The sequence below is a fragment of the Sycon ciliatum genome, chromosome 5 (assembly GCF_964019385.1).
Source record: "Sycon ciliatum chromosome 5, ocSycCili1.1, whole genome shotgun sequence".
In the NCBI taxonomy this organism is placed as follows: domain Eukaryota; kingdom Metazoa; phylum Porifera; class Calcarea; order Leucosolenida; family Sycettidae; genus Sycon; species Sycon ciliatum.
The window spans coordinates 17,774,728-17,799,539 of NC_088647.1; the positions used below are offsets into that span (position 1 = coordinate 17,774,728).

Sequence of the window (24,812 nt, forward strand, 5' to 3'; positions counted from 1 at the left end):
GGAAAGAGCTCAAATTGAAGGGATGTAGCTCCCCGTCGGCTCACAGCAGCAATAGGAGCATGCGCTGCAAAGAAAGCAAAGAAAGCAAATACAAGCAACGTACTTGCCATCGGAGCTACAGACGTGCTATTGAGATGAATGTAACCCATCATTACACAGTGGAAGTTTTCCTTGTCCAGACAGTGCTCAATAACACCACAAGGCAGAGCGAGGTTTGGCTTGCAACTCAAGTTTCACGCTTTGCAATCCTCGGGCAAAAAGAGTTTTACCTGAGGGATTCTTTGCTTGAACCATCAGAAAATGGTCAACTATGATCACGATGCACTTCATAGTGCTTTCCTATCACTTAATCCAACGTCAGCACAAAAGTAGACGAAGCCATCAGGGCCAGGGAGATGGTATGCTTCAGGTAAGTATGCTTATCATGGATTTATCTTGGCAGCATAAGCCTGCCTTTTGGGTTGGAGACTGCATTAATGAAGAGATTCGTTGAAATGATGGTCAAGTAATTGACAATGCACTGAGCCCGTGGCAATACAAGATGGCATGGCCATGAAGAACACTCAGTTAAGAGTGCACTCTGTCAGTTGTTCAAGCACGTATCTTTGGCTGCAACGTTCCCAATCCTTAGCAAATTATACTCACGCGTGCACTGCCTGCCATCACCGCTGTAGTACATGGTGTTGCAATGGCAAGTGAATCCACCAGGAGTGTTTGTACACACACCACCGATAAACGCACAGTCATGCGAGCCAGCCTGGCACTCATCCACGTCTGTGTGTTAACAAAAAAATATATGCACCGCAGGTCAGAGATGGCAATTTCAGCACCTGTGCTGCACAGTCTTGCAAAGCTTGCCCTTTCTGTAAAATACAGCTGGTCTGTAAAGACAGTTGGGCTCTGATGACAAGTGAGCTCTGAAGACAGGTTGTCCTTTATGCTTATGGGTGTTTGTGACAGCAGACACTTGCGACGGCTTCTACTGCACCTATGTTCAGCAAGCACTCCATGGCATACAGAAAACCCCCTATCCGTATAGCCCAATTGCATCTCTAGTCAGGCCAGAAGCTGTCCAGGCATAATCTTGGGTGGGCATAACGTAGGTGGCCCTTAAAGACAGCGCTGCGCTGCATGCCCGCTATCTGCAATACACGACATGCTGACACCGAGAAGGAAAGTGTTGGGTCTTACCGTTGCACATCGGCGGAGAGGCCGTGTAGGTACCCGTTAGCCTGCACGTGATCGAACTAGCCCCGATGAGCGCGTAGCCGGGATTGCAGCTGAACGTTAGAGTGTGACCGGGCTCGATGGGGCCAACGCCACCCGCGACATTGCCATTCGTCACGTTGCCAACAGCCGGACAATCAGCTGCATGTGCGAACATAAAGACATGTAAGCATAAAGATGTACACAACGCGGATGTTCTTGCTCTTGTGCTGATTTAGTCCGAGCAATATGATAACCGATTCTGTTACACGGTATGTGTGCTGGATGACACGTTTTAAGAGATTTCTACTTCTGCTACACGTAGTCATAGACAGATTGTGGTAGATACTGCATGACCATGAGTCTTCCAGTCCCAAACGTTTACTGGGCAAGCACTGACCAAGTCCACTAGTCTCTTAGCTGTCTTTGACCTATGCCGTAAACTGGAGCACAGAATGGAAACCATCTGGTACGTGAAGTCACATGTATTTATGATTTAACTTTATCACAACATCTATATCTGACGGCAGTAAAACCTACATATACCGAAGCCTATCCAAATAACGCCTTACAACGATGACTTACACTGCGCCACACCGTATAGAGTTGGAACCGAGTACTCAGAAGTCCTAGTTGCGCTGAACAAGAAGACACGCATCTCAAAGATGCCAGCAGCCTGTTGCATGAATGTCATATTCACGTTGCTGGCTGCCGCTGTGTATTCTGTCCAGGAGCACTTGCTTCCATCTGTATCTCCGCTTCCGGTTCCATCTGTATCTCCGCTTCCATCTGTATCTCCAACGGCTTTCTGACAAGCGTCTGTCAACGGTCGTGTTTGCACGCGCCATTGCTGATAAAGTACGGTCACCGCCGCGTCAACCACTGGCAATGTCACCCAGACATTGAAGTGGCCTCCGGACGGCATTGCTCTGATCGCAGGCATTTGCTCATTCACGGATTGGTGAGCCCAGCTGCTGAAAGCCGCCCGCACATCTGACAACCAAAGAAAGAACCAGGAATAGCTTCAACAGCAACACCATGGCTGGCACAAGTATGTAGCTGCATGAGATACAATGCACTGCAGGTGTTAGATTTCTGAATGCACAGGACTTTTTTCACATGCAGTCAGTGGGGTGGTTGTGAGCAGAATGGAAATTGGGCATGAGCCCTTTATGCTTGCTCAGTCTCCAACAACAACCATACAAGCCTGGCTTCCAGATAACTGTGCGCTGATGGGGCTGTGTTTTGCCACCTGGATACACTTATGTGCAGTCAGACCTGTTTGGTATATTTTGCCTCGGGAGGATCCTTTAAAAAGAGGATTCGCGAAGAGGCACAAGGATGCTTATCGAAGGAGTGTCCTTGTTCAGTAACCGTACTGTAGTACGCGACCGATGTGCTGAGAGCTGGTTTCCTTTAGGCATGGGCCTACACTGGTCAGGCAGACATAGGCCTGCACTGGTCAGGCAGACATAGGCCTACACTGGTCAGGCAGACATAGGCCTACACTGGTCAGGCAGACATAGGCCTACACTGGTCAGGCAGACATAGGCCTACACTGGTCAGGCATACATCTACCACGTAGGTATAATACTTGTGAACATATACTCAAGGCATGGTGCTGTGAAACAGGAGATAGATAAATGGTCTCTAAGCCCAGGCTGCAGGTGAGGTGATTCCTCATGACATTGGATTGAGCTTCTGAACTTCTCTGTGTGGTGCAGCTGTGTGCCAGGAACACCTACAGGTATAGCAGCAACTGAGCATGCAAGCCTAAGGAAGTGCCGGCTGGGCGGGATTGCTGTCTGTTGATATTTAGAATCAAAGCATCCGACACAAAGAGTTTGCTCTAGTAAAACAATGTATTCGGTACATGGTTGATGAGTGACAGGGAAACTATCCCGGCCACTATCCTACACGGTATCTATTGCTAGTGATGTAACACACCAAAAATTCTATGAACAATTATTCCCTCAAGTTGCAGGGAAGGCGTGAGCTCCCACGTGGCGAGCAGCGCAAAATTCCTCACGTATCGCCAGAGTCACTACAACCTCTTCTTCGAATTATCCCTTCAAATCGCAATCGGAAAACGAAGCAAGCCTACCAAAGCCAGTTTAGCAGTCGGAAGCACTTTGTACATGTACATACCACTTGTTCCAGAGTACTGGGTGTTGAACGCCACCGCTCTTTCCACCGCGTCTGCGAATTGATATTCAATGAAGAATCGGACGATAATGTCTTGTGGCACATGGTGGATATAGACCTGAGTAGTGCGATTAACAGATTCCGGTTCCCATAACGTCAGGCCAGTGTTGTACCTGTACAGGATGGCCGTTGACGTCAGGGAGCTGGGCTGATCGACACCGCCGGTGGGTTGTACTGGGACAGTGAGGTTGAACACACCTAAAATGGGACACACAACACCCACAAAAGCCTTCATGTACAAGGAATAGCACACCGTGCTTACACACTACTAGCAATAAAAATAGAACAGTAATTGAATTGTGCATCAGAAAATCAATGCTATACCATCAAAATTATTCTTTACCCAAACATTTTGTTAAAAAGCAATTCTGGACACTTCAGGAAGGCATGTGTTATAGAGCTAAAAACAATCAGAGGAACATTTTTGCCTACAACAGTACAAGTCCATGTGTATGGTATTTTGGTTTGGAATTAAATTTAGAAAGCTGGAGGTACCTAATGGAATGAAAAAAAAAGAGGAATATAATCACAGCAGATACAACACACTAAACAGTGGAATAGCCTGCAACATCCAGAAGCCTGGGGAGCTTGCCCAGCCTAGCATGTGTCCTAGAGGCCTCTAGCAGAGAAGCTATGGGCCATACATGTTCTCTCTCACACCTCACATTTGCAACAGCAAAACCACAGTGCAGGGTCGGCTGCGGACAGCCACATTGCCATGTTTCAAGGGGAAAACAGAGTTGCCAGAATTCGAGGCAAAATGGTACAGCAACAGTTAGTGCAGAATGACCACCCAGATAAAATAAATAAAATAATAAGCAACTAGAACTTATAAAATCAGCAGTGCAGAAAGATACAGCAAGGAAACCACCGCATTCACAATCAGAGCAATTATATATATACAGAGGGTGGGTGGGCGGGCCCTTGATGAGCAAGACAAAAAGAAGGACAATCTTTTTGCGCAAGCACTGTTTCACAGCACTCGCTCAACAACGATTACGTCACTACAGTGACGTCAACCTGCACTGCGTGCCACAACAAAAAATAATACAACAAGCTTCGCAAATATTCGAAGTTCGAGAGAACATTGCTTCTTGTTTCTTTCGAATTCTCAGCCAACGAGAAGCGTACACATCCAAGGCAATATTCCACAGATACAATCCATGCACACATGTAACGTCACATGCACATGTATCGATGCACACATGTAACGTCACATGCACATGTATCGATGTACTTCATGCAAGGCATCAGCAAACCTGTCCATCATCCTCGGATGAAGAAACCAATAATTATTTGCAACCGAGGCCGACAAATAGCACGGGCTTCTTAAGGTTGGAGAACATGTAAGACAAAAAATGATGACCACATAACTGCTACATGTACTAGTGTTCAGCATGGATGAGGAGTACACAATTTGAGCAGTCCTTACATGTGTCATATCCATTGCCCAGAGCTCCCGCAGGACATACACAGTTGTATGTTCCTGGCATATTCATACAGCTGGCTGTTACGTAACATTGATGCATTCCGTTGCTACACTCATCCACATCTGTGTTGTTCCCAAACAGACAGACAGACAGACAGACAGACAGACAGACAGACAGACAGACAGACAGACAGACAGACAGACAGACAGACATGCAGGCAGGCACGCAGGCAGGCACGCGGGCACACACACAGGCAGGCAGGCAGGCAGAAATGCAGGCACGCAGGCACACAGGCAACAGACACAATAGAAGAATGATTACGTGGAGAAAAAACACAGCTTGCTCTTTTCCAACAGATTGAGTGTATAATCGGTACCGGCATTTTCGTGTGATTTGTCTGAGTAGAAGACACAATGGTCTTTGGTGACCAATTGGTGACCAATTTCCATTATTGTGAAAGTGTGAGAGAGAGAGAGAGAGAGAGAGAGAGAGAGAGAGAGAGAGAGAAAGAGAGAGATAGAGAGAGATAGATAGATAGATAGAGAGAGAGAGAGAGAGAGAGAGAGAGAGAGAGAGAGAGAGAGAAAGAGAGAGATAGAGAGAGAGAGATAGAGAGAGAGAGAGAGAGAGAGAGAGAGAGAGAGAGAGAGAGAGAGAGAGAGAGAGAGAGAGAGATAGAGAGAAAGAGATATAAGGGAGAGATAGAGATAGATAGATAGATAGATAGATAGAGAGAGAGAGAGAGAGAGAGAGAGAGAGAGAGAGAGAGAGAGGGAGGGAGGGAGGGAGGGAGGCCGGGAGGGAGGGAGGGAGGGAGGCAGGGAGGGAGGCAGGGAGGGAGGCAGGGAGAGAGAGAGAGAGAGAGAGAGAGAGAGAGAGAGAGAGAGAGAGAGAGAGAGAGAGAGAGAGAGAGAGAGAGAGAGAGAGATAAAGAGAGAGAGACAGAAGGAGAGAATGTGTGTGGGAGAGAATGGTTCATAACTAATCCTGACAGTTGGCTTAGTAGATGATAGCCATCAGATGTGTGACTGCTGATCAGCAAGTTACAAGGTTAGATAACCTGGTCCGATGAGGGGCCATATCAACATACCTAGGCAGTTGAAACCGTCTCCAGAGAATCCGGCATTACAAGCGCATGTAAAACTGCCAACAGTGTTTGTGCAAGTCCCCTGACCATGACAAACTTGTCCGGCACACTCATTGATATCTGAAAGTGTTGTAAGGTACACACAAAGGGAAGAGTAATAAAGGTGAACAAGTAGTTCTCATTTCACGTTCCTGTGCATTGACTACTTCCATTCACAGCAACAAATACAACCTTTCTATAATATTTGATAGGATTCACATGCACACAAATAATTATACCACACAACCATCCAACCCTGCCATACAACCCTGCACAAACAAACACATGCATGCTTGCATGCACGCACACGCACACACACACACACACACACACACACACACACACACACACACACACACACACACACACACACACCTTTGACCTTTGATGCCCATTGCCGGAGACAATGATAGCGATGCTACAGCAGAGACCACAGCGACATGTGCTGGGATTGCACCATTCAACAGCCTGGAAGGCTGAAGAAGTGACACCGCTACAATTCAGCCTCGTCTACACCGCACAGCTTTCTGATGTGTCACTTACCTGAACATGACACTCCATCACCTTGGTAACCAGTTTTGCAGGCACAGGTAAACGATCCCATGGTGTTGGTACAGTTTGCGTTTGAATCACAGTTATCAGTGCCAGCCTGACACTCATTCACATCTGTACATATATACAACGTACACCCGCATATACCCACATACACCCCCATACACACATACATGTAAATGTGCACATATCCCACACATGCATGCACGTGTACCCACATACAAAAGCACATACAAAAGCACATACAAATTTACCCGCATGAATCTGAACTAGTCAGCTCAGTTGATAGTGCAACAGAACTTGTCAGCGGCTCATTGTAGATCGAAACCGGGACGAGTACTTCAAAAAGAAACCAGTAACAAGATGAGTAGGCTCCACCACTCCACAGCACGCTCTCGGCGGACCCACTCCATTTGCACTATGATACTGTCAGACCCTACAGAGCCCAGCAGCCCTGATGAAGTCGATAATGAATTTCGAGGTACAGGAATAATGTTCTACGGGGCCAAACCTTTGCCCACTTCCTACATAGAAGTGGGACATGCCCTGGGATTCTGAAGTGCCGAAAATCCACTGCCTGGACAGTCAACGTCTAGTTCTGCTGAGCAAACCGAGAACATCAGCTGAGTGCGTGTTATGGAGTGGCTGAGTCCACTGATAAGGGCAAGCATTCGCAGCATGCTCCTTGCATATAATTTCTTCCATCGTCTTCAGGCACCGGCTATTCACGGCGAGTGGCTATCAGCTCCACCCACCCCATCATACTGTGCAGTAATCACCCCCCCCCCCCCCCCTCCTCCCCCAGCCCCTCCGGTCATACTAGCCTCTTAATAAAGAGATCATGCATCAAGCTTAAGGACACTCTGTCACCGTGTAGTGGCAAAAAAAAACATCTGAACAGGTTTTTTTCTCTGGATTGCGGATCTTACCCAGGCAAGTCTGTCCATTTCCACTATACCCGGAGTTGCATGCGCATGTGTACGAGCCCAGTGTATCATTACACATAGCATTGGAATCACATGGAGACCCAGTACACTCATTGATATCTGTAGGGCAACATACACATACATACACACATACACATACACACACACACACACACGATGAAATACATACGCACATGCACACTCACACACAAAGACATAGAAAGAGATAGAGACAGAAACAGAGACAGAGACAGAGGCAGAGACAGAGGCAGAGACAGAGACAGAGACAGGGACAGAGCCAGGGACAGAGACAGAGACAAAGACAGGGATAGAAGCAGGGACAAAGACAGGGATAGAAACAGGGCCGGAGATTAAAACGGAGACAGAGACAAAGGATTAGCAAGCCTATAGTAGGATCTAGGTGATCCTTGCCCCACCACGTTGGTCACATTTTAGGCACTCGTGTACACCAAAACACACGTGCTGTACTGTACTGTACTGCCTACACAATGTCATGCACATCATTCGTCACCACACTGCCAATAAGTGATAGCAATCCGGTGCGAATGCAAATATTTTCATTTCCTTATATGGCACTGCAGGCTTTGTCAATAGGTGTACTTGACAATTTTGAAACAAAGATCAACTTCACTTACTTGTGCAATTGCCAGCAAAGCCGTTGCCCTGGTAGCCAGCAACGCACCTGCAGTTGAATGTACCGTTTGCATCCATGCACAGAGCTTTGCTGTCGCAACGATTCAGTGTCTGATTGGCACACTCGTTCACGTTCTGACAAACTGGCGGCATGTTATCTGTCATGCCGGAAAGCTGGCAGCTGGTGCTCACAGCGCCCACCAGTCGGTATCCAATGTTGCACGAGAACTGAACAACGCTGTTGTAGGTGAAATCCGCATCAGTCGGTGGTCCATAGGCTGTGTCGAATCCCACCAGTACGAACTGTCCATTGGTGGGGGCTGTCGGTAGCATACATGTTATCTCTACAAGGCAATGTAAGCAAAAATCACGCGATTTTCAGCATGAAACAATTGTCTGCCACAGAAAGGGTCAGTCTGTAATTAAAAAAATAAAAATACATTCGACGGGTTCGCGTACCGGGCAGGTCAAGAACGAGGAGTCGTACAACTCCCTGGTCAGGAACCATCTTTCCGCTTCCGTGGGACGCCACCACCCCATGATCAGGCGTCAGATGCGGCTCCTAAACGGTGGGGGAGGATAGATCAGATCCACCAACCAGAGGCCAAAGGCCTAAAACCCATTTGCCACATCCATGTTTTACTCATGCCAGGCCACGAGTTCCCAATTAACTGTGGGTCGCAGCACGGTTGGAAAAATCCTTCCGCTTCCAAGCAGGACTTGAACCTGGTGCCTCTCATTTCTCAATCATGGTCTTAGACCAACCCACTGTGCCTGCCTGTGATAGCCTATGAGCAATTTCACTCAAATTTTGCAACCTGGAATTGAATTAATTCATGAAGAGTATGGAAAATCATTGGAATGTCAGCCAAGTCGCCGAAAATGAGCTGCACATTACGAGTAGACGGCGTTAGGAGCAATCAACTTAATAGTTCACGTCTATGGAACCAAAGTATAGTTCATCCAGCATAGACCTGTTCATCTCCCCGCGCGTGTCATGGCAAGAAACTAGTACAGCCCGTACCTTGGCATGCAAAGCCGTTTCCGCTGTGGCCCAGATTGCATGCGCACGTGAAGCTGCCATTGGTGTTAGTACAAGTGGCCTGAGCGTCGCAAACTGATCCGGCACATTCATTGATGTCTGGAAGACACGACAACGCAAACCAAAATACAATCAGTCAATACTCGACTTATTCAATGTGCATAGCTAACCTATCCAGTGAGGCTGCATATACTCTGGCTGTATGTACCAGACGTTCAATCATGTATAAGTAGCTACTGCACACAGTCAGATGATTGGCTGTTGGAGACGCCATGGCTGCTGCTGTGAATGAAATGATGCATCTGTATCGGTACAGTGAGCGCACGTGCAAACACGTGTCGCCGTAAGCAAAAGACATGTATAAACCAGTATCCTGTGTGTAGTTACCGTGCGTATTTTGATTCACCCGCGTACACATAGTGCTCCAGCGTTTAGAGTGATCCCGACCTACCTGAACATGACACTCCATCACCTTGGTAACCAGTTTTGCAGGTACAGGTAAACGATCCCATGGTGTTGGTACAGTTTGCGTTTGAATCACAGTTATCAGTGCCAGCCTGACACTCATTCACATCTGTACAGGTCACCAAGGGGAGACGTAAAGTGAACAATGAGCTAGCAAAGTTTAACACCAGCTAGCCTTATCACTCTAAACAATCACAGCAGCAGACCACAGCATTGGTTGCACATGCTTCAATGTGGGTTAATCTAAATATAATGCCAAGTCAAAGAATTAGGGCTGAAACGATCGTGGATTCTCAACTGTCGATTAGCGATCGATTCATTGATTATAATCGTTAGCAAATAATGCTAGAATTTTGGGAAAAATTACTGTGTCCACAAGCTGTGTCTTCCCAATACCAACAAAATCCGAATCAGTGAAAGGTAGCTCCGAAACACGGCAGTTTCGAAGTCAATTGAACCTCAGTACGTGAACCATACCCCTGGTAACTACATTCACATGGCGAAAACTGATTCAAACTTCACAAAGGAGGGGTGGGGGGGGGGGGGGAGGGGAGGTCAGTACTTGTTGGACTCAAAATCCCGAACGAGTAATCAACGAACGATTAGTTATTGTTGAGGCATTATTGATCGATTACCGAGTACTGTAATCGGTAAAGTCATTTCAGCACTACAAAGAATATACTTGAGGATCGTTCCCACACACCCCAAACTTGGGGGCCGGAGGGAACAAAGATAATTTTTTTGATCCAGCTGCTTGTTAGTGCAAGCGAGCTCTCTGCACAAGCGAGACAAGCTTCTGGCGAGCGAGGTAACGAGTACCCGGTGAGATCCTTTCAACAATATCAAACACACACGTTAACACACGCAAACACGCACGCAAACACACACGCTAACACGCACGCTAACATGCATGCAAACACGCACACAAGCACTCGCGCAAGCTTGCACGCAAGTACGCACGCATGCAAACACGCACACAAGCACGCGCGCAAGCTTGCACGCAAGCACACACGCATGCAAACACGCACGCAAGCACGCATTCACACAGCAAGGTAAAACCGTTACTTACCTGAACATGACACTCCATCACCTTGGTAACCAGTTTTGCAGGCACAGGTAAACGATCCCATGGTGTTGGTACAATTTGCGTTTGAATCACAGTTGTCAGTGTCATCCTGACACTCATTCACATCTGCACGGGTCACCAAGGGGAGACGTAAAGTGAACAATGAGCTAGTAAAGTTTAACACCAGCTAGCTATATCATTCTAAACAATCACAGCAGCAGACCACAGCATTGGCTGCACACACTGCAATGTGGGTTAATCTAAATATTTGGCCACGCTAAAGAATTTTCTTGATGATCGTCCCCAACCACCCCAAACTTGGGGGCCGACGGGGACAAAGATGATTTTTTGATTCAGCTCCTTTGAATTTCACGGCTTGCACTGGGATTGTGGATGCTTTTTCACTTCGGACAAGCGTTTGGTGTCGAGATGTCTTTTCTGCACCTTCGTATACCTGCCATTGTAAGAATAGACCGTTTTGCAGATTGCAAGTACCCCTGTTCTTCGCTGCATTGCGGGAAAAAACTTCCAAAGCGACTAAGCGTGACTTTTGATCGGACAGAGAGTTCACTACATGCACTGCACGCACTGCGAGGTGCACGCTGCAGCCTACACTCGTTAGTGCAAACAAGCCGAGTTTCTAGCCAGCGAGCTAACGAGTACCCGGTGAGATCCCTTCAACACTATCAAACATGCATGCAAACATACACGCTAACACGCACGCAAACACGCACGCAGACAAGCATGCATACATTCATACACAGCAAGGTAAAACTGTTACCTACCTGAACATGACACTCCATCACCTTGGTAACCAGTTTTGCAGGCACAGGTAAACGATCCCATGGTGTTGGTACAGTTTGCGTTTGAATCACAGTTATCAGTGCCAGCCTGACACTCATTCACATCTGCACAGGTCATCAAGGGGAAACGTAAAGTGAACAATGAGCTAGCAAAGTTTAACACCAGCTAGCTTTATCACTCTGAACAATCACAGCAGCAGACCACGGCACTGGCTGCACATGCTTCGATATGGGTTAATCTAAATATTAGGCCAAGCCAAAGAATTTTCTTGATGATCATCACCAACCGCCGCAAATTTGGGCGCCGGCGAGGACGAAGATGATTATTTGATTCAGCTGCTTTGAATTTCACGGCTTGCGCTGGAATTGCGGCTGCTATGGGCTGTCTTCGCTTCGGACAAGTGTTTGGTGCTGAGATGTTTTTTCTGCGTCTTGGTTTACCTTCTGTTGTAAGGATAGACGGTTTTGCAAAGATTGCAAGTAGCCCTGTTCTTCGCTGCATTGCAAGAAAAACTTCCTAAAAGACTAATCGTGACTTTCGATCGGACGGAGAGTTCACTAAATTCACTGACTGTACTGCGGTGTGCATGCAGTATCGCACACGGAGCGCGTTAGTGCAAACGAGCTCTCCGTGCAAACAAGCCGAGTTTCTGGCGAGCAATCTAACGAGTACGATGAGACCCTTTCAACACTATCAAACACGCACGCAAACACGCACACCAGCATGCATGCACGCAAGCATGCACACACAGCAAGGTAAAACCGTTACCTACCTGAACATGACACTCCATCACCTTGGTAACCAGTTTTGCAGGTACAGGTAAACGATCCCATGGTGTTGGTACAGTTTGCGTTGGAATCACAGTTATCAGTGCCAGCCTGACACTCATTCACATCTGCACAGGTCATCAAGGGGAGACGTACAGTCAACAATGAGGTAGCAAAGTTTAACACTAGCTAGCCCTATCACTCTAAACAATCACAGCAGCAGACCACGGCATTGGCTGCACACACTGCCACACCAAGGAATATTCTTGATGATTGTCCCCAACCACCCCAAATTTGCGGGCCGGCGGGAACAAGATGATTTTTTGATTCAGCTGCTTCGAATTTCACGGCTGGTACTGGGATTGCTGCTGGTTTCGACTTGCTTCGCTGCGAACAAGTGTTTGGTGTCGAGATGTCTTTTCTGCGCCTTCGCATACCTGCCGTTGTAAGAATAGACCGTTTTGCAGAGGTTGCAAGTACCCCTGTTCTTTGCTGCATTGCGGGAAATAAACTTTCAAAACGACTAAGCGAGACTTTCGATCGGACGAAGATTTTACCAGATGCACTGACTGTACTGTGATGTGCAAGCTGCACCGGACACGGTGCTGACGGTTAGTGCAAACGAGCTCTCCCCACAAACGAGCCGAGTTTCTGGCGAGCGGGCTAACGAGTATCCGATTAGATCCTTTCAACACTATCAAACACGCACGCAAACACGCACGCAGACACGCACGCAGACACGCATGCAAGCATGCACGCAAGCATGCATTCACATACAGCAAGGTAAAACCGTCACTCACCTGAACATGACACTCCATCACCTTGGTAACCAGTTTTGCAGGCACAGGTAAACGATCCCATGGTGTTGGTACAGTTTGCGTTGGAATCACAGTTATCAGTGCCAGCCTGACACTCATTCACATCTGCACAGGTCATCAAGGGGAGACGTAAAGTGAACAATGAGCTGGCAAAGTTTAACACCAGCTAGCTATATCACTCGTGGCCTGGCAGGAGTAAAACATGGATGTGGCAAATGGGATTTAGGCCTTTGGCCTCTGGTTGGTAAATCTGATCTATCCTCCCCCACCGTTAAGGAGCCGCATCTGACGCCTGATCAAGGGGTGGTGGCGTCCCATGGAAGCGGAAAGGTGATTCTTGACCAGGGAGTTGGACGACTCCTTGTTCTTGACCTGCCCGGTACGCGAACCCGTCGATTTTTTAGCTATATCACTTTAAACAATCACAGCAGCAGACCACGGCATTGGCTGCACATGCTTCAATGTGGGTTAATCTCAATATCAGGCCAAGCCAGAGCAATGAAAGAACATACTTGCTGATCATCCCCACCCACCCCAAATTTGGGGGCCGGAGATACCAAAGGAAATTGGTTTGATCCAGCTGGTTCGCATTTCACTGCTGGCACTGGGATTGCTCATGCTTGCGACTGGCTTCACTTCAGACAGGCGTCTGGTGCCAACATGTCTTTTCTGCGCCTTCGTTTACCTGCTGTTGTCAGAATAGACTGTTTGTAAAGATTGCAAGTTGGCCCGTTCTTCGATGCATTTCACGGAAAAAAACTTCCAAAACGACTAAGCGTGACTTTTGATTGGACAGAGAGTTCACTAGATGCATTCATTGTACTGCGATGTGCACGCTGTGCCCTACACAGTGCTCGTTATGTGAAAACGAGCCGAGTTTCTGGCGAGCGAGCTAACGAGTACCCGGTGAGATCCTTCAACACTATCAAGCATGCATGCAAACACGCACGCTACCACACGCACGCAAGCACGCATTAACACAAAGAAAGATAAAACCGTCACTCACCTGAACATGACACTCCATCACCTTGGTAACCAGTTTTGCAGGCACAGGTAAACGATCCCATGGTGTTGGTACAGTTTGCGTTTGAATCACAGTTATCTGTGCCAGCCTGACACTCATTCACATCTGCACAGGTCATCAAGGGGAGACGTACAGTGAACAATGAGCAAGCAAAGCTTAACACCAGCTAGCCTTATCACTCTAAACAATCACAGCAGCACACCACGGCATTGGCTGCACATGCTTCAATATGGGTTAATCTTAATTTTAGGCCAAGCCAAAGACTACACGGCTGTTTTTTTTCGCGAAATTTGGACATTTAACAAGATGGCAGCCAAAAGTCTCGATTGGGCTGGATCGGCAAGGAAATTTGAATTTTCAAATTCTCAGCAGCCGATTTCGCAGTGGTTTTCGCTCGATTTAGAAAGCTACCAGGCCAGGTTTACCCGGAAAACAGGTATTCCGTGTTCCTCTTGAAACTAGCTTTCCGCTGGTACCTCACATGGCCAACTTCGTCTCAGGAACAGTTTGTTCCGCGTTGCACAAGTCAAGCCTTCTTTCTCGCTCGTTCCTTGATTCATCGTTGACATGCCTGCGTCAAGAAGCCCTTTCAGGAGTTTTCCCAGTCTAGCTTTCAGTTTTCCCAGGTAGAGGACTATCTTCTGGCTATCTTCACCAAGTTTTATCACGTCCCGTGCACAAACTTCAGGTCCCGTGCGTTCGATGCTGAGCTACCTTTTCATGCGATTCAGGGGACAGATGGCATGGCGCTGGAGTTGCTGTTGAGTCCAGGAGGCCGAGGCCTGGTGGAAACTGCCCAGTAGACATGTGGGGTATTGCTGAAAAAGGCAGCAAGCACACAGATAGCCCCGAAATTGTGATGTAGATCCAATTGTGCGTTTGTTCGAGTGCATATCGGCAAATTTGAAAGTTGCACCCGTGATCCCGGCGAGGAGAAGCTGAAAATCAGTGCGTGCGTCAATATCCAGACTACCAGGGACAGCTTGGAGAGGTTCGAAAAGGTCAGGATGCTGGTTGACCAGGGCAGGAGTTCCTTTTACCTTCCTTCTCTCTCAAATTGTCTGGATATTGAGTATCTCGCTCGAGCGCTTTCAAATAATAAATCCTGGTTTGACTTGCGAAATCGTGGAACCACACGGAGAGTGACATGAGTTTCATCCCAAAACGCAAACTCCCATCGTATTCATGAGGTTTGTACCGCGTTACGTAAATCGCACCGAACGACTCCATATTGTTAGATGTCCGTGCGCGAACAGCCGTGACTATTCTTGATGATCGTCCCCAACCGCTCCAAATTTGGGGGCCGGCAAAGACAAGGATGATTTTTTCATTCAGCTGGTTAGAATTTCACGGCTGGCGTAGGGATTGCTGCTGCTTTCGACTGGCTTCACTGCGAACAAGTAAAATACTGTTTTCGGTGTCGAGATGTCTTTTCTGCGCCTTCCTTTTACCTGCCGTTGTAAGAATAGACTGTTTTGCAAAGATTGCCGTTCTTCGCTGCATTGCGGGAAAAAAACTTTCAAAACGACGAAGCGTGACTTTCGATATAACGGAAAGTTCACTACTTGCACTACTTGTAGTGCAAGCAAGCTATCTACGCAAACAAGCCGAGTTTCTGGCGAGGGAGCTAACGAGTACCCGGTGAGATCCTTTCAACACCATCAAACACGCACGCAAACACGCACGCAAACACGAACGCAAACACGCACGCACGCAAACACGCATGCACGCAAACACGTACACTAGCATGCACGCAAGCATGCACGCTAGTATGCATGCAAACACAGCAAGATAAAACCGTCACTCACCTGAACATGACACTCCATCACCTTGGTAACCAGTTTTGCAGGCACAGGTAAACGATCCCATGGTGTTGGTACAGTTTGCGTTGGAATCACAGTTATCAGTGCCAGCCTGACACTCATTCACATCTGCACAGGTCATCAAGGGGAGACGTAAAGTGAACAATGAGCTGGCAAAGTTTAACACCAGCTAGCTATATCACTCGTGGCCTGGCAGGAGTAAAACATGGATGTGGCAAATGGGATTTAGGCCTTTGGCCTCTGGTTGGTGAATCTGATCTATCCTACCCCACCGTTTAGGAGCCGCATCTGACGCCTGATCAAGGGGTGGTGGCGTCCCACGGAAGCGGAAAGGTGATTCTTGACCAGGGAGTTGTACGACTCCTTGTTCTTGACCTGCCCGGTACGCGAACCCGTCGATTTTTTAGCTATATCACTTTAAACAATCACAGCAGCAGACCACGGCATTGGCTGCACATGCTTCAATGTGGGTTAATCTCAATATCAGGCCAAGCCAGAGCAATGAAAGAACATACTTGCTGATCATCCCCACCCACCCCAAATTTGGGGGCCGGAGATACCAAAGGAAATTGGTTTGATCCAGCTGGTTCGCATTTCACTGCTGGCACTGGGATTGCTCATGCTTGCGACTGGCTTCACTTCAGACAGGCGTCTGGTGCCAACATGTCTTTTCTGCGCCTTCGTTTACCTGCTGTTGTCAGAATAGACTGTTTGTAAAGATTGCAAGTTGGCCCGTTCTTCGATGCATTTCACGGAAAAAAACTTCCAAAACGACTAAGCGTGACTTTTGATTGGACAGAGAGCTCACTAGATGCATTCATTGTACTGCGATGTGCACGCTGTGCCCTACACAGTGCTCGCTATGTGAAAACGAGCCGAGTTTCTGGCGAGCGAGCTAACGAGTACCCGGTGAGATCCTTCAACACTATCAAGCATGCATGCAAACACGCACGCTACCACACGCACGCAAGCACGCATTAACACAAAGAAAGATAAAACCGTCACTCACCTGAACATGACACTCCATCACCTTGGTAACCAGTTTTGCAGGCACAGGTAAACGATCCCATGGTGTTGGTACAGTTTGCGTTTGAATCACAGTTATCTGTGCCAGCCTGACACTCATTCACATCTGCACAGGTCATCAAGGGGAGACGTACAGTGAACAATGAGCAAGCAAAGCTTAACACCAGCTAGCCTTATCACTCTAAACAATCACAGCAGCACACCACGGCATTGGCTGCACATGCTTCAATATGGGTTAATCTTAATTTTAGGCCAAGCCAAAGACTATTCTTGATGATCGTCCCCAACCGCTCCAAATTTGGGGGCCGGCAAAGACAAGGATGATTTTTTCATTCAGCTGGTTAGAATTTCACGGCTGGCGTAGGGATTGCTGCTGCTTTCGACTGGCTTCACTGCGAACAATTAAAATACTGTTTTCGGTGTCGAGATGTCTTTTCTGCGCCTTCCTTTTACCTGCCGTTGTAAGAATAGACTGTTTTGCAAAGATTGCAAGTAGCCCCGTTCTTCGCTGCATTGCGGGAAAAAAACTTTCAAAACGACGAAGCGTGACTTTCGATATAACGGAAAGTTCACTACTTGCACTACTTGCAGTGCAAGCAAGCTATCTACGCAAACAAGCCGAGTTTCTGGCGAGGGAGCTAACGAGTACCCGGTGAGATCCTTTCAACACCATCAAACACGCACGCAAACACGCACGCAAACACGAACGCAAACACGCACGCACGCAAACACGCATGCACGCAAACACGTACACTAGCATGCACGCAAGCATGCACGCTAGTATGCATGCAAACACAGCAAGATAAAACCGTCACTCACCTGAACATGACACTCCATCACCTTGGTAACCAGTTTTGCAGGCACAGGTAAACGATCCCATGGTGTTGGTACAGTTTGCGTTGGAATCACAGTTATCAGTGCCAGCCTGACACTCATTCACATCTGCACAGGTCATCAAGGGAGACGTACAGTGAACAATGAGCTAGCAAAGTTTAACACCAGCTAGCACTATCATTCTAAACAATCATAGCAGCAGACCACAGCATTGGCTGCACACACTTCAAATGAGGACATGCCTCAAGTCTACTTACTACATCTTGGAGGCATTACTCAGATCATATTACTGTACAATGCACTCAAGCGACGAGAATCAAACTCTGTCCCAGTACAGCTGGCGAAAGAAATGTTGTGGCCACCAGAATACAAAATCAGTCACTGATACAGAGCAATGAACGTTTCGTGACACTCATCGCACAACCACGAGGCTGTTGTGCCCAGCCCAGGGCAATGTGTCCAATATCATTTCCACATCTCATTGGCTGCTACTGCAGAATCACCTGGTGCGTGTGATTATAACCACCTCTGATAGTTCAGAACGGAAAGTTACAAATGGATACGAGTTATTAAGTAACCGTTCCTTTCCTTTCTCTATTTATTATTGGCCCAGCATCCAAGTTTCATACTTTTAGTTGAGTTAAGACTTTGACAACAATAGAAAAATTATCTGTGTATGCAGATGTAGATCAGCAAGCATGATAACAAGTGATGTTCGCACGTACACACACACACACACACACACACACACACACACACACACACGCGCACACACACACACACACACACACACACACACACACACACACACACAGACACCTCAGACCTCAGACATGCCCATCGTGTAAGCGATGATAGCAAGCAGCTATGTTAGACATTGCAACTTGTGCTGGGATTACACCATTCAACAGCTTGCAAGGCTGATGAATTGACCGCCACATTTTCTAGCCTGGTATCCACCACACAGCTGATTGAAGTGGCTTTTTCTGGCCAGTGAATCCCTATTTTTCATTTTTTTCACAGCCACACAGACACACACACACACACAGAGTGCATGAGTAGCGTACCTGTACAGTTGTCTCGGCCATTTCCGGCATAGCCGTCGAAGCAGGCGCAGGCAAAAAAACCAAACGTATTCGTACACAATGCCCGTGTGTGACAATTATGGCTTCCACTGGCGCATTCATCCACATCTGCAGTTTAAATGTGTTTTCACCCACACGGACAGACACACCCAGTGTTAATAACACAGCGACCTGTCCATCGGCAGTTTGGACATTCCACTTTCAAAGCATATCACATACTTTCAAAGCAGTCAGGGGATTCTCAGAAGTTGCAGACTCTGCCTGAGCCACATCCACGCAATTATCACAGTACAGGTAGACTCCCTTTAATTCGAACCTCAAATTGCCAGGCCCTAACTTCGAATTATCCAAAACTTCTAACTATCCAAATGCAGCCCCATGCACTGATATGTATCTCAAAATGCTTGAAATCGCATGCTGAATATTTTTTGCACATTTTTATTTGCATCAACGAAACATAGGTACGGGTCATGTACAACGGATCATCAAAACACTGGATCGACACAAAATCATTTTGACATTATCTTCATCTTCTAGTGAAGAAGTTGTCAGTCACTGCAGCTTTCCTGAAACAATTTCAACGGAAAAGAACTGCGCTGCCTAATCCGCGTCATGAAAGGCCGTTGGACAGCAGTACGTCGTTCTGAAGAACGGAAGTGGAGCAAAGGCATAGACAATATTTACGACAATAGTGTTGTTGTGCGCCAACATCTCCGCGCACGAGCTGGCGCGGTAAGAAAGGCCATCGAGATCCGCGAAGAGAGTCAGCCACCTGGAAGAAGTCGTCTTCAATCAAACCTTTGCAATTTGCCTCGCACGGGCTTGAATCAAATTTCGAGAGAAGGTGGGTTTCTTGAAAGCTATAGTCGATCCTGCAGCGGACCATCAATCGATTTTTGAGCTACTCTTGGCTAGAGAAGGAGAAAAGAATGAACTTCGAATTACAAGGATAGCAACTCAATCTCACTTCGAAATAAGCGTTCAAAGGACATAGCCAATGTACTGTAAACAGCTCTTCTGTACGAAGACTGGGTTCGAATTATCCAACCGGCGCACTTTTCGTACTTCGAATTATGCATTCGATTTTGACTTGAAGTGACTTGCAGAAGATCGGTACGACGAAAAGTTCGAATTACACGGAATGTTCGAATTATACCGTATTCGAATTAGAGGGAGTCTACCTGTAGTAGCTCAACATAATCACTTTAGAGAAGGTCTAAATGAAATCAAGGCCAAATTAAAGCCGGGTTTCCCAAACTTGACACCCACGTGGAAAGTCCGGAACCAAGCAATGTGTTTGTTTTACTAGTGCACATCAGACAAACTCAGCAACGCATGCAGCTTGGGCATGGTACCTGAACAGGTTGTGTTCGTCTAGCCTGGCTTCTGCAGTGCATACATACAATATACAATCCATGGATGTTGTGTGTGGGGCCAGTACACATACAATCCATGGATGTTGTGTGTTAGGCCAGTGCACATGCAGTGACAACTCCTTCACGTCCTGCCCTACATTGGTAACTGACGTACTGTGGTGCACTTGCAAATGCCACTGAGGCAGTGGTCACCATAGTCGTCCTCCTAAGCCCATATAAGCATTAGCCCATATAAGCATTAGGCCATATAAGCATTAGGCCATATAAGCATTAGGCCGTCAGGTGCAAGCGAACACGGGTAAGGCAATAGAGTGCCAGTGAAAACGATTATGGTCAGCAACTGACAAGAGACGACGAGTGAATGCCCGTCCAAGACAAACCCGTATCAAACCAAGACATCATCGGCCGACTGCACGCACGGCCACCGTAAATACAGCCTTGTCCAAGGACAGCGGCCAAACTATCAGCATGTAATGTGGCTAAAGTTTCAAATTCCTTTAACGACAAAAACGATACATGGGGACTGTTTTTGAATCAAATTAATTCCGTCCCAGACAGAAGCATTGGGGCAATGTTCACTACATGATACACAGAACAGACATCCATTGCGCCCAGATTCAATGGAGCGTTGTTGATTGATTCAGTTAGCATTTCTGTCTGGTTCTATATTAAGATAATGTGATTTGTTCGCATAGGTTTCCTGCATCATTTTCTTGATTCGGACCAAGGCAAATCCGTTTTCCGGTCCTGTGGGAGATTTTCTTATCCAAGTTTTACTGTAGCATTCCCCTGGTTCCAGTGGCCATCTCCTATCTCCAAGTGGCTAGTTAGTACTTGCCTGTTTGGCATCTTGCACCCGTTAGTCCTGGTGGACACATGCAAGTGAAATCATTGGTGCCGTCAACACATGTTCCAGTTCCACAAGAGGTTGGCGTGCAGTCCGTTACGTCTGAAGAGAGCGGGAATTAGAAAATAAGAAAAGCACAAAGCATCATATTCGTCTGTGAGTTTCTGTCCACATGTGTGCATTTGCATGGGTCGTGTGTACTAAGTGAGACCATTATCACACCAGATTTCGAACCTCATTATTACTCAGATTAACCATGCTTGTGTCACCGCTACCAGACGACACTTCAGTGCATGGAGAAAAATCAATGTAGTTTTGTACTTCTGCCTGATGGGTATGCAAACGAATGCAATAAGCCGAGAATTTTGGGGACATAAAACAATATGCAGGCAGCTTCAGTTTAAAACGTATCATTTTGTGATAATCAGATTACTGAACTGGCAACGAATATCTCTCTGTTTTTCTCTCCTCTCTCTCATGTTGCTGCAGTATGGGTCAGTTCAACCTGCATATACACATCATTCCCCAGACAGTGAGCTACCCAACTCTGGTAGTGGTTCTGTACTATATTGCAGCTCTTGCACTCATGAGCATGCAAACACCCCTCCAAGGTTTCACTCAGCAAGAGCTCCAGCTACTAAACCCACACGACCAACACAATGCACCGTTTGCTTACCAAGCTCCAATTACTATTATATAACCCACACGACTACACACAATGCACAGTTTGCTTACCAACGCAGGTGGATCCATTGCCCGTGAAGCCGGAGACACAAGCACACGTGTGCGCACCATCCGTGTTCGTACAGCTTGCCTGCGCGTGGCATTTGTGAGCACCAGTAACACATTCATCAATATCTACACACGATAGGACAGTCGGAAGTCGGCAGAAACACGTGCAGGTTGGAGAGACAGCATTAGAACATGTCAAACCATCCAAATTCTTAGTGTGGGTGCACACACACACCGTGGCACACACACACACACACACACACACACACACACACACACACACATGTATGCACACACATACACACACATGCACACACACACACACACACACACACACACACACACACACACACACACACACACACACACACACACACACACACACACACACACACATGTGCATGCGCTTGCATACGAGCACAAACGCACAACCTAGTCAAGCAGCACACTATACATTTACTTGCTAAGCTCCTAGTCATGTACACATACCCATGCAAGTGATGCCATTGCCGGAATATCCGCTGTTGCATGAACAAGTATATGAGCCAGTCGTGTCATTGCAGAAAGCATTGGTACTGCACGGAAAAGGGGTGCCCAAGCACTCATTCACATCTGAAAACAACAGAACATTTCAACACCACAGGAATGACGCATCACACGCCGTATATGACGTCACAATAGAAGACCCCGTGGGCAATCTGGTCTTACTGTTCAAAATACATCTTAGCTGTCCAAGTTTACCGGGATATCGTTTCAGGCACTGACAGTTTCAATTGCAGCACTTGTCCTAACCATACCCCTGCATTTCCAGGATTCTAGCCAAAAATAATTGTAGGGAGGGAGGGGGGGGGGGGGGCAGGCGAAACACGCAGTTCACTCGTTTTTTCCATGTTCCGCTATTGCCTAGTCACACAAAATGCAACGTTCGGGCACAGCGAGCATCCGGAACAATCGATTTGGGCCCGCATTTCGTTGTGTGAACTGAAAAAACCCCACAAAAGCCGAAGAACGAGTAGGGTGGTGCGCTACTAGAGTAGGGGGAGGGGGCATTGCCCCCCCCCCCCACCTCCTTTGGCTAGAACCATGATTTCCTGGCCAATGATCACTGAACACTGTGCAAATCACAATGTCGGATGTGACATGATATCCACTAAGAAGTCAGGTCATCGCAAGCGGGACGTGTTTAAAGGATGCAAGCCGATGGTGTGCACAAACCTAGGTTGCTGTTGTCCTTCAACGGGGCTCAGTATCAGAGTGCGGAGCTCTCAATGACATGTTCTCTCCTGTCAATCGGCTTAGTGTTGTGAAACTCAGGGTAACACCTAAAACGTCCGTATAACGACATTCAGTGTTGCTCGCAACCCACATTGTTACGTATGAAGCTACGTGACACGTCCTACAGGATTTTAAAAGCCAACAATATGCAGAGCTAAACTGCTTACTCTGACAGGTGCCAACAGTTCCGGCTCCGGTGTAGCCGGCGATACACTGGCAGGAGAATGTGCTGTTCCGGTCCATGCACAGTGCATTGGCATCGCACGAATGAGTGCCAGTGGCACATTCGTTGTCGTTCTGGCAAACCGGCGGAGCAGTACTGACCGTGCCTGATAGCTGACATTGTGTCGTGTTCGAACCAACCAAGCGATGTCCATCGTTACAGGAATATGTGACTGTCCTGGTGTATTTGAAATCGGAGTCAGTGGGCATGGCATTTGTGTAGTTGAACCCGTCCAGCTTGAAAGAACCGAATGCTGGTGCCATTGGTAGCGGGCATGTGATCTCTGAAGAAGCAAACACAGACGCATGCCCAGGTACAGACACACACACACACACACACACACACACACACACACACACACACGGACACATTGTACTTGCTCACTGCCGAAATTGGTCACGTGGGTCTCCCCGGGAAAGGGGAGAGAGGAACTCAAAAGGAATCTTGGAAAGATGACTCAATTGGCTATTGAACAGTCCAACGGCCGACACCCCTGAAATCCCCAAACTCTGGGTGGACTGGGAAATGATCCCACCTATGGGCTCACCACACCTCAGTAAGTGGGTAAGGACAAGGTGCAGAAAAAGGATTGACGGCATCAGGGTATCCGTTCCGGGATCTAACTGCAGTTACCCTGCCCCCAGTGAGGGTAATACTTGCTACTAGTGTGGGTGGCTAAATCAGAGTGGATCTGATATAAGCTTCACTAGCACCAGTGATAACACAAGAGTTAATCTAGCCAGAAGCAGTCCATGGTTAACAGGTATGTATACTTCAAATAGAGAGTATGTGAACATTGAAACCAACAAAGGTGGCAGATACAACAATATACCTTCAAGTAGCCGAGCCTGTTGGCAACAGACCCAATACTATCTGGCATATGTGTACCCACCAACCGGACTAGCTGGCACAAAACACACACGCACACGCACACACACACACGCACACGCGCGCACGCGCACGCGCGCACGCGCACGCGCGCACGCGCACGCGCGCACGCGCACGCGCGCGCGCGCACGCGCACACACGCACGCACGCACACACACACACACACACACACACACACACAAACACACAGACACACACACACACACACAAACACACACACACACACAAACACACAGACACACACACATACACACACACACACACACACACACACACACACATACAGAAATACACACCGTGCCAACACATCACACTAGCACTCACCTGTGCACGTCATTCCATTGCCAGTGTAGCCAAAATCACAAGTACACGTATGACCTGGCACCGAATTCTGGCAACTAGCATGGTCATCACAAATGTCTAAACTGCATTCATCAATATCTGGCAAAACACGCACAGAGAAGCAAATACATTTCCAAATCAGATACTCAGGCCAAATTTACAAACATATCCACACGGGACTTACATTTTGCCTCCAAAACGGGGGGGGGGGGGGGAGGAGTGGGTGCAGCTTATACCGTGGCAAAGCTCAGATCCCGAAAATACCTTTTAAACCCA

General features: G+C 47.5%; 1 protein-coding gene across 7 annotated transcripts in view; it reads right to left on the reverse strand.

Moving 5' to 3' along the window:
- Positions 1 to 24,812, reverse strand: part of LOC135817895 (uncharacterized) — a 67,403-nt gene that overhangs the window by 26,966 nt on the left and 15,625 nt on the right. Inside the window, exons 11-36 of one of the 7 annotated variants that reach the window (XM_065331181.1) lie at positions 24,519 to 24,635; positions 23,251 to 23,589; positions 22,298 to 22,420; positions 21,812 to 21,934; positions 21,068 to 21,178; positions 18,836 to 18,961; positions 17,754 to 17,876; positions 16,918 to 17,040; positions 15,894 to 16,016; positions 14,068 to 14,190; positions 13,044 to 13,166; positions 12,249 to 12,371; positions 11,458 to 11,580; positions 10,676 to 10,798; positions 9,593 to 9,715; positions 9,124 to 9,240; positions 8,102 to 8,443; positions 7,449 to 7,565; positions 6,511 to 6,633; positions 5,932 to 6,048; positions 4,844 to 4,963; positions 3,355 to 3,609; positions 1,792 to 2,199; positions 1,192 to 1,368; positions 646 to 774; positions 1 to 64 (exon numbers count right to left, since the gene is read on the reverse strand). The exon at positions 1 to 64 is cut by the window's left edge and continues 230 nt beyond it. In XM_065331181.1, the coding sequence (XP_065187253.1) occupies positions 1 to 64; positions 646 to 774; positions 1,192 to 1,368; positions 1,792 to 2,199; positions 3,355 to 3,609; positions 4,844 to 4,963; positions 5,932 to 6,048; positions 6,511 to 6,633; positions 7,449 to 7,565; positions 8,102 to 8,443; positions 9,124 to 9,240; positions 9,593 to 9,715; positions 10,676 to 10,798; positions 11,458 to 11,580; positions 12,249 to 12,371; positions 13,044 to 13,166; positions 14,068 to 14,190; positions 15,894 to 16,016; positions 16,918 to 17,040; positions 17,754 to 17,876; positions 18,836 to 18,961; positions 21,068 to 21,178; positions 21,812 to 21,934; positions 22,298 to 22,420; positions 23,251 to 23,589; positions 24,519 to 24,635 (4,015 nt within the window). The remainder of the gene's footprint in view (positions 65 to 645; positions 775 to 1,191; positions 1,369 to 1,791; positions 2,200 to 3,354; positions 3,610 to 4,843; positions 4,964 to 5,931; positions 6,049 to 6,510; positions 6,634 to 7,448; positions 7,566 to 8,101; positions 8,444 to 9,123; positions 9,241 to 9,592; positions 9,716 to 10,675; positions 10,799 to 11,457; positions 11,581 to 12,248; positions 12,372 to 13,043; positions 13,167 to 14,067; positions 14,191 to 15,893; positions 16,017 to 16,917; positions 17,041 to 17,753; positions 17,877 to 18,835; positions 18,962 to 21,067; positions 21,179 to 21,811; positions 21,935 to 22,297; positions 22,421 to 23,250; positions 23,590 to 24,518; positions 24,636 to 24,812) is intronic. The other 6 variants (XM_065331182.1, XM_065331183.1, XM_065331184.1 and 3 more) reach the window with 6 other exon arrangements.